At 37.8% G+C, this 10,911-nt stretch overlaps 1 protein-coding gene across 1 annotated transcript in view; it reads right to left on the reverse strand.

The window, feature by feature from the left end:
- The window catches only part of NLRC4 (NLR family CARD domain containing 4), a 153,571-nt gene that overhangs the window by 79,592 nt on the left and 63,068 nt on the right, over nt 1-10,911 (reverse strand). The window contains exons 2-4 of the mRNA XM_053711909.1: nt 7,155-7,204; nt 5,928-6,188; nt 875-2,779 (exon numbers count right to left, since the gene is read on the reverse strand). Of these exons, the coding sequence (XP_053567884.1) occupies nt 875-2,779; nt 5,928-6,188; nt 7,155 (2,167 nt within the window). The 5' untranslated portion in view covers nt 7,156-7,204. The remainder of the gene's footprint in view (nt 1-874; nt 2,780-5,927; nt 6,189-7,154; nt 7,205-10,911) is intronic.

Here is a 10,911-nt window from a genome sequence, read left to right on the forward strand (position 1 = left end):
GGCTCAGCTTACAAGCAGATTTCATATCAGCTGTTCTACCATTCTGTCTCAGCCTGTCTCACTGATTCACACACTCTGCTGCTACAGAACATTTTCCTGCTAATCTCTATATGCAGGTAGTGTGGTCTCAGTGGTTTCCTAAACATTTTGGCTGTACTTAGAATTATATTACCAGCATAAAATCTTCATTGCTATTTTTCCAGTGTGGAAATTTATACTTTATTATTTGCAAGTATAAACATAGTGAGAGATTCTTCACCTATTCACAGATTAATCCAAGTTTGTGAATTCAAAATAAACTCACTTTGTGCCCTAAAATTAACATTTATCCATATGTTAATTTACAGCTAAGTGATACAAAACCTATCATCCACAGTTGTGATCCATACAAAGGATTGAATTGATACCGTGAATTAATTCATTACACTATACAAGTGTAACACTTTATTTTAATGTACTTCTATTGTGCTTGGTGCAACTTACACTTTACTTATGGTCTTCACTCGCACTAACCCGATGAATGCAAATGTTATTTGCGCTTGAACACACCCATTTACTTTCAACTTGTAAAACCCGTGCAAGGTAGCACGGTCGTGATATTACTTATCTCAACTCTGGCTAACTTATCTCAACTCTGGCTAACTTTATCTAGTCCAAAATGTTTAATGTTTCGTTAAAGTCTGAGATCTTTGTAATATCAGAATATATAAATAAATATACATCATGTTAGAACCAGAAATACTTCATTTTATTATACTGGTTAGGACTATTTTAAATAGGAAAATAGAGGCTGATTCTCTGAACTTTTATATTTCAGACCTTTCTGAACAATAATACTTATTACTATGTATAATAAATTGCATATATGTATTACCTGGTTGGTGTTCAGTTTGAACATTCATTATACTTAATGTCTTCATCACTGCCACATCCACAATTTGTCTCTCATCTTCAATGTTCAGTGGTGTGCTGTCAACAATTAGATCCTGCATGTTTTTGCAAGTTTTCAAAACATCTGTAAGAGTTCCCGTGATTCCTGCACTCTGTTGAATGTTGAGTCTTAGTCTATTAGCAGAGCTACATATTTTGCCAAGGTATTTTACATCTTTTTTACTTAGATCATTAAAGTTCTTTAGCGTGACCTCTAAAGTCTGAATGTTTTGCCTATGATCAAAAAACAACTTGACAATCTTCTCATTAATGTTGCATACATTTGGGTTTTCATCTGTGTTTCCGTCCATCAAACAGTCACTTGTATTACAATTGCCACATAGATCTAAATGGATGAGGTTTAATGCATTTAGACAATTTGGTAAAAACTGAAAAAAATCTGTATGTTGAGAAGATATATTGTAGGGGTTAATTAACAAGGTTTTATCACGGAAGAAATTTTCAAAGTCTTCACTCAAAGTGGATTTAGTTGAACTTTCATAAAAAAGGCTAACTCCAAACTCAACAAACTCTGGGTTATGACTATCTGTATCATTTTCATATACTCTTGCCATGTGTTCTAACACCTTACGAGTGGAAATTTTGGATGACCCGCAAGTATAAAGAAGCAGATTGTTATATTTAGTGGTTATATCAAAAATGGAGTTGATTTTGATCAAGTACATGTTTCCTTTTGCAACTTCAGAATTATTGTCCGATGATAGAAGTTCAGAAAGTCGCCTTCCAGCTACATACTCCTGGAAAGATGTATGAAAAAATTTGTAAACAACCTTCAATCTCTGAGCAGTGTATTTATTTAACAGGCCAATGTTTAGTAATATTTCTTCCTCAATATTGAGCAAGTCACCCTCATAGAAGTCAAACTGGTGCTTAAAGAGTCCATCTAGGGCCAAATCTCCACAAAATCGTATGTTTTCTGCTATGAAGTCATTGCTTCTGTTTGTTAGTTTTTCTCTGCTTTTTTCAACCAACAGGTCATACAATGTACAGAACAATGTTGTTTGAGTGTTCAGCTGAAAATCGCTTTCTCCCATCTGAAGAGCACAGGCAATTATTACAAACAATGGCGTTTTCATAAGATTATTCATGAAAGCTGATTCTGCCAACAAAGATAACAAATCATTGGCTTGAGCTTCATATAAAACATTTCTAATTAGCTGTGCAGCATTTTCTTGCGTAAAATCACCTGTTTCGGTAATAATAGAAGTGTACTTTCTCACTTCCCTAATTGCTTCTGTTCTAATGCTGAGAATAACCATGCTTTTATATTTATGATTTTCTTTAATAAGAAATTCAATATCTGGGCAGTTCTGAGATTGAAATTCATCATATCCATCCAATAAAAACAACACTTTCTCTCTTAATTTCCATATTTTTTCCATGAATGCTTTTTTGCTCCATTTTTTATCAACACTGAAAAGCTGGTCACATAGAGTTTCATACAGCCCTTCACTTGCACTGCTTAAAGTAATAAAGAAAACCAGTTGGAACCTCTTCAATGCGGGACACTCACCAGTAGCCCAAAGAACAGCAATTTTTTTTAAAATAGTTGTTTTTCCTTTGCCGGCTTCCCCTTCAATAACACAAGGACTCCTCTTGAATCCATTTAAAAGTTCATCTAAATTTAACCCTTTCACTCTATCATTTTTTGTGTTTTTCACCCATAGTTTAGGTTCTGTGAATGTCTCTTCCATATCAAAGAGAATATCAATGCCAGTCTTTTTACCCAGTGGATAGAACCTTTGAAAGACAGGGGCTGTATACAGATTTTTTAAATCTTCAGCCAACATATCCAGTTCTTCTTCATTTACACCAACACTTATAGCACCTAATAAAAAAAATACAGTTGTTACTCTTTATACAGTAAATATGTACATCATACAGCTGTGACAATAAATTAGCAGATAGAAAAAAAATACTCTGCTGCACTCATGTTCAAACTACATTATGGTAGTACTAGTCATAAAGTCCATGCACACGGGCCATTTCTTGCAGTACAGCGGTCCGACCCCTTGCACTCTCTCCCCCCCTCTTTCTTTTTTTCTCTCTCCCCCCTCTCTTTGCTCTCTCTCTCCCCCCTCCCCTCCTTTGCTCTCTCTCTACCTCTTTTGCCTCTCTCTCGCAGCCACGGCCACTCCTGGCCGCACACGCCCCCATCGCGGTGACCTGCCCGGTCGCGCCCCATCACGTTGCTCCCGTAGGCCACGCCCACCAAACCACACCCCCATCGTGGTTTCCCAACCCGGTCACAACCCCATCATGGCGCTCCCATCTGCCACGCCACACCACCTCTGGTGTCAGGATCCTAAAGGCCAGGTGCGTTTGTCCTTGGGCAGTCTCTACTGCGCATGACAGCTTTGGATAAACACACTTGGCCTTTTATATTATAGGATAATAACTATCTAAAATACTACAAAGGAACACATTTAAAGGGCTAGAAGGGTCAAAATTTAATTGTACATAAGTGCATTTCAATTTGAAATAGAAGCATTTTTGCAATATACTTCCATTAGCAAAAATGCTTCCAGTAAAAGTTATTACTGTTTTTCTGCAGCATACGCACATATCCTGTGAGGGCCTATGCACCAGTATTCAAATACTACACCTTCTGAGAAAATCAGCAGTGGCTTGTAGGACATAAATTAAAGGGACAGTAAACACCCGAATTTTTGTTGTTTAAAAAAGGTAGATAATCTCTTTATTACCCATTCCCCAGTTTTGCATAACCAACACTGTTATAGAAATAGCTAAAATGAATGGGAGGGCGGACAGCGCCTAAGACTATATACCGGCTACACTATTAAGAAGACCCTCTAATAGGTCTAGGAGAAATAGCAGTAAAGGATAAATAGGAGCGCCTGGGGCTTAGGTATAATCAGGAATCGCACTTTTAGTTAAAAATACATAAAGCAATTTTATTACAACATCTCAATATAAAAACAGAAAAATTAAGATAAATTCAACCATTCATTAATTGGAACAAGTTATTGGGACCCTTGTTGGAGGATCTTTACCTAAATGGATCAGTTTCTCACCCAATTATTACAGATGGGGGGGGGGGGGGCTAGGCCCTCCAAGGAATTTAAGAGTGTATTTAAAACAGATACTGTGCTTTGACACAATAAAAAATGAACGTGGGTTCACAACATATAGTACATTTAATGTGTGACAACGGTGGTGAAAATCGGTGGTTAAAAACGGTGGTAAAAAATGATGTGGCAAAATAGGAGTAAAAAAATTAAAAAAATTCAAAAAATAGGAAACAAAACCGTTTTTTCAAAAAAGATATTGTCGTGGATAAAAAATGTGTGTGATAGTGATAGAGATAGAGTGTGATAATATCGCAAATAATAATGGTTTGATAATATCGTAATAGTAATAGTGGATCTAATCAGATCTACAATCATCCATAATACAAAATCCTAATAGGAAAGTGATCACATAGAATATACAGTGACAAATATACCAAATTAAAACAGATATAATAACAATGGTCATTATCAAGTTTTGCTAACAGCATTGTTATCTGTCTAGTTTGATATTGGGTACCTGACCATTGTTATTATATCTGTTTTAATTTGGTATATTTGTCATTGTATATTCTATGTGATCACTTTCCTATTAGGATTTTGTATTATGGATGATTGTAGATCTGATTAGATCCACTATTACTATTACGATATTATCAAACCATTATTATTTGCGATATTATCACACTCTATCTCTATCACTATCACACACATTTTTTATCCACGACAATATCTTTTTTGAAAGATTTTTTGATTTTTTTAATTTTTTTAATTTTTTGACTCCTATTTTGCCACATCATTTTTTACCACCAATTTTACCACCGATTTTCACCACCGTTGTCACACATTAAATATACTATATGTTGTGAACCTACATTCATTTTTTATTGTGTCAAAGCACAGTATCTGTTTTAAATACACTCTTAAATTCCTTGGAGGGCCTAGCCCCCCCCCCCATCTGTAATAATTGGGTGAGAAACTGATCCATTTATGTAAATATCCTCCAACAAGGGTCCCAATAACTTGTTCCAATTAATGAATGGTTGAATTTATCTTAATTTTTCTGTTTTTATATTGAGATGTTGTAATAAAATTGCTTTATGTATTTTTAACTAAAAGTGTGATTCCTGATTATACCTAAGCCCCAGGCGCTCCTATTTATCCTTTACTACTGTTATAGAAATACACTTTTTACTTCTGTGATTACCTTGTATCTATGCCTCTGCAAACTGCCCCCTTATTTCAGTTCTTTTGACAGAGTGCTGACTCCTAGGAGCTTCTCGTGCCTGAGCTCAATGTTATCTATATGAAACACATGAACTAACTCCCTCTAGTGGTAAAAAACTGTCAAAATACTATCAGATTAGAGGCGGCCTTCAATGTCTAAGAAATTAGCATATGAACCTCCTAGGTTTAGCTTTCAACTAAGAATACCAAAAGAACAAAGCAAAATTGGTAATAAAAGTAAATTGAAAGTGGTTTAAAATTACACGCCCTATTTAAATCATGAAAGTTTTTTTTTTTTTACTTGACTGTCCCTTTAAGTGTTTGTAGAGGCAAAACACACCAACACCAGCTCTTTGAGCATGCATGGTGTTTGAATACCGGCCCTCACAGGATTTGTGTGTATGCCGCAGAAAAACAACAACAACAACAGCAACAGCAACAGCAGCAACAACAACAACAACAACAACAACTTGTACTAGAAGCATTTTTGTTAATGGAAATATTTTACAAAAATGTTTCTATTTCAAACTGAAATGCACCCATGCACATTTCAATTTTGACCTTTCTATCCCATTAAAAAAAAAAAATTAAACACAAAACAGTAAATTGTTTTAGTGCTCTTTAAAAACAATCCTAATAAAATGTATTTGGCAGTTTGGAAAAAAAAACTGTATGATATTAATATTTCATCAATAGGCATGTGATAAAAATATGACTTACATTGTCCTAGAAGATCCTCATAAAAATATGGGTCCCTTGTTTTGAGGAATTCAAGAAAATGAACACAGCTTGTATTTCCTTTTTTTAAAAGTATGTCAATCAGTCTTCTAGCAACACGTTGGTCAACCTCATCTGACAATATGAAACTACTTTCTTCCACAGAAAAAATTTGAATTCTACGGAAGTCGTCAACAATCTGTTGCGATATGATCAATCCCATCCTTTGAATCAGTTCGGGTGAATAATTCAGTATTATATCCACTAAGGAAAAAGTACAAGTTATTTACTCTACTTTATTTTAAAAAAAGCATACATTTTAATTTAAAGGGATACTAAACCCAATTTTTTTCTTTCATGATTAAGATAGAGCATGCAATTTTAAGCAAATTTCTAATTTAGTCCTATTATTATTTTAACTTCATTCTCTTGCTGTCGTTATTTGAAAAGCAGGGCTGTAAAGCATAATAGCTGGCTCATTTTAGGCTCAGCACCCTGGATAGCACTTGCTTGCTATATTTAGCCACCAATCAGCAAGTGCTACACAGGAGCTGAACCAAAAATGCTCCGGCTCCTAAGCTTACATTCTTGCTTTTCAAATAAAGAAACCCAGAGAACGAAGAAAAATTGATAATAGGAGTAAATTAGAAAGTTGCTTAAAATGGCATGCTCTATCTGAATCATGAAAGAAAAAATGTGGATTTAGTATTCCGTTAAAGGATGACAGTAAAGGGACAGCAAAATATTTCTTCCATGATTCAGTTAGCGCATGCAACTTTAAACAACTTTCCACTTTACTTCTATTATTAAATTTGCTTGGTATCCTTTACTGAAAATCATCCCTAGGTAGGCTTAGGAGAAGTAATGCACTACTGGGAGCTAGCTGCTGATTGGCTCACCCGTTGTGTTCTGCTAGCTCCCAGTCGTGCACTGCTGCTCCTTCAAAAGGATACCAAGAGAATTAAGCAAATTGACTTATAGAAGTAAACTGGAATGTTGTTTAAAATTGTATGCTCTATCAGAATCATGGCAGAAAAATTCACTTCTTTAATCAGATCTTAAAAAAATTGTATTAAAATGTATTGATAATAAAAAAATAATTTGAAACAATAATCAGAAAAAAAAGTCATATAATTAAAGACAGTTATGATCCATTCTATTCCGTTACTTAACTACTGATATTTAGCAACAGATAAACTAGATAAAACCGATAGTGTTAATAAAACTTACTTGTGAATCACTCCAAGAAACTCAAAGCGGGTTATTCCTTTGTTGTTCTCCTATAAGTAAAAAGAAACTATCAGACTCATATCTACATTTAAAATCTAGTGTCATACAATACAGTAAGGGAGAGACTGGAGTAGGGTCAAATGGATCCAAAAAGAAGGATTATTTTGACTAGGAAGGAAAACGGGGCACTATGTGACTTGTTAGAAGACCACTAAATAGAGTACAATTGAATAACTGACAAATACACAATAAAAAAACAATGCAATAACACTTACTTTGAATTTGAAATGAGCCATAGAATATTTTCTAGCAAATTTAAAAGTTAATCCAATTTTCCCTCCCACTGTCTTATGTGATAGCCATCAGCCAATCAAAATGCATATATGAATATACTGTGCACTTTGCACATACTCATTCATTAGGAGCTGGAGCCTCAACATTTCTGCATACAAAAAGAATGTGCAGGTTTTTATAATGGAAGTCAGGTCCGTTATGGCCCATTTAATACCGTCCGAGGCCGAATACTGACTAACGTCTGTCTGACTCTGACACAGTGTGAGCTCAGCTCTCACGCACACGGCTGCACTAGTGTAATGTGTGGCCGGCTGTCTGGGCGCTGTGTGGCTTGTTTTTTCTCATGCACTACTGTCACTCACTAATGATGCTGCATGCCAGTCCATGTCACACAGTCAGTGAGTTAGATCTCACACGTTTGCACCCAGGGCTGGCCTTTGGTTTGGGGTGTGCGACCTGTGCGGTCAAACAGCGCACAACAGCCCAGAGGGCGCCTAATTTGCAGAAGGCATTTTAAAAAAAAATTTTTGAATACAGTTTTTTTTTAAATGTATTTATTTTTTATTACAGAGGGCGGCGGGTAGAGGGGCGGGTGCACGCTAAGGGCTGCGGAGTCGGCATTGTTCCCCCTATGGGATGTGAAGGGTGAAGACTAAGCTTGTACACAACTCAGCTGGTTTCTTTATTTTACATGCGGGGCAGGAAACTTGAGTCCTGAGCACCTAGTCACTCCACAAAGCACAGATTGAGACTGAGTGACAGAGATAGTGAACTTAGGAGTTGGGACTTGGGGGGGACACAGACCAGATGCAATCTTCTAACGAGGGAGTGACACAGGCACACAAGTTTCCATCAAGGGGGAGGGGAACAGATGCAATCTCAGGACGAGAGGGGGACACAGGCGCAAGCTTCTGACAAGGGAGGGAAACAGGGGCAAGCTTTTATCGAGGGGGACATAGAGATGCAATCTCCTCCTGAGAGAGGGGGACACAGGCGCAACTGGTACTATACCAGTATTAACATTGTTCTGCTGCTACGGTTGCCACCTTTCTTGGAAGAAAATACCAACAATGCTAATTAACATCAATTTGCATAAATAATTAAACAGCACACATAAAATAAAGCAGATAGGATTTTAAATGCTCATTTGTTTATAACTGGTATTCATCACACTCAGAAGATGTTCCACTTTGACAGGGGCTTTCTTTCAATATTTATTGTTTATTTTCTACATTGACATGAACCTTAAAAATACCGGTTGTGTCGGTAAAATACCGGCTGGGTGGCAACCCTATCTGCTGCACAAGCCTTAATGTCACTGGTCGACCACCGCACCACCTCCTCTTGGGTGGTGTGGGACTGTGCGCCAAAACAATCACGGACAGCTCAGGGGCTGCAGCAGCAGCATTGCCAGTGAGTCATCCTCTCTAGTGAATAAATGAAGAACCAAAGTGAAGTCTACAGAGACTCAGTCTGCAATGCAGCAGCAGGTAGGTGGTGTTTTGTTCAAAAACATTATTGTGATAGGGGGCGGAGCCTGGAGTGCCCGAGAATGGCCGCACAATTTGTCTGCTCTGACTCTGGCTGCACTATAAATGATTCTAATTCCTACTAATTGATGGGATGGACCCTGTAAAACTGCTCGAGTATACCTTGGACTTTGGTCTACAAGCTGACAAAGCTGAATTTAATGCCGGGTGTCACCTCTTGGATCTAGGACCGGAGCTTCATCTGGTACCTATATGAACGGTAGCCATTTTACAGACCTCGTGGCTACAGTATTTTCCACCTACAACCAGGCTTCCAGTTTCTGAGGGCTATTACCATCATCAAAAACCCCCGGCAGATACCCTTGGTGGGCCTGTCGTTAGGACGCAGTGTTACCTCAACAATCACTGCAGCACCATAACGCACAAGAGTGTGTACCTTTGCATGATCTTACTCAGTGTGCTGACCTGATGATCTACATACAATCGCATTATGGACACGGAGGGAGTTACTACCTTTTTTGAGGCACTGAGAAACCTGCTGTCAGCTCACCATGCTGCCCTGGAGAAATCGCTAACTGCAGCATTTAATCTTGGAGCTCTCACAGTACCCCAACAACCTACTCCACCCGGACCCATTCTGGCGACACGTGTTAGCGGTAGCACTTTGGGGCCCCAGTGCTACATACTTACCCTACCGGATGAAAACAAGGCCTCCGCTATTCCGGGTCCGGTAACAGACTCTAAAGTATTTGGACAAGCTACTACCAGCCGAGTAACATTGGGAGGCGTAACCTGTATGGAGAGTGGTATTGCCGGGGTAGCGGAGGTCCAACAAATCTCTCTGCTTACCGTGAAGAGAGCCCCTACTGAGAGCTTAGCCCAGGACCAGGAAGGTAAGGGGTCAGAGCTGACTTTATTAACCTGGAAAGCCCCCTGTTGCGCCGCTGTTGGGCTGGTATCTATGATCGGTACTCAGAGCTATCACCTTACTGTGCCTGCCTATGTAAGACTCAGACTATGGGCCACTCGACGAGTACCTAGAAAAATTGACTCTGACAAAAGGACTCGCACTGGAATTGGTTAAGCTGATGGTTTTAACTATAATTACGTTTAACACTATATTTACACTCACCCAGTTTCGTATGTAAAAAAATTTTTATGTTATTTTCAGCGTTATATTGTGTATTATGGCTTAATTGTTTTAGCAATCTCCCATATTTGTGCTATTTCATTCATGAGTGAATATATGCTACAGCCTCTCTACATAACTGCAATTCAGCTTGCAGGGGTATATTTGTTTATATAATCTAATTTTCTTGATATTGGGGCCATCCTACCAAATTTGATTTAGCTACTTACTTTTATACTAGCCCACTAATGCACTTGCCCTGCAATTAACATTTTCCCACAGGGCGTACTCTTCTTCTTCCCCTAGTAGCTAACTAATAACAGTCTTAGATACAGCTCAGTAGAAGATTTTCCTAAATTGACCTCATGTCATATGTTTGCTACACGCTTATCTTATTGTTATTGTGGACAAGCTGTGTGGTGCTGCGTGACCTGCGGCCGGGGTGATGCACTTCACACTTGTCTTACATAACTAGCATTTATATTTAGTAGCACATAGAAAAAATTAATTTAGATCTGAACTGAGGCTGTTCATACAAGTAACTTCTTTGCTTGTTTTACCCTTGCCTGATTACTATATGACAAGCCCTAAGTCTGACCTTCTTTTTAAGTAGGTTAGCACAGAAAACTCATAGTATGCAGTATTGTACGCTAGAATTATTTTTCCTAGTTTGCACCCTAAACTCGCTTTACCTTTCTATCATTGCCCACAGTTGTGTCAATAGCAGGTTATCCTAGAGTGTTCATTGAAGTATTTCTATTTAGTAGCACTTAGAACATGAATCTAGATTTGAATTAAGATTGCTCATACAAGTAACTTCTCTGCTTGTTTTATCCCTACCTGT

This window comes from Bombina bombina, chromosome 4, assembly GCF_027579735.1.
Source record: "Bombina bombina isolate aBomBom1 chromosome 4, aBomBom1.pri, whole genome shotgun sequence".
NCBI classification, from domain to species: domain Eukaryota; kingdom Metazoa; phylum Chordata; class Amphibia; order Anura; family Bombinatoridae; genus Bombina; species Bombina bombina.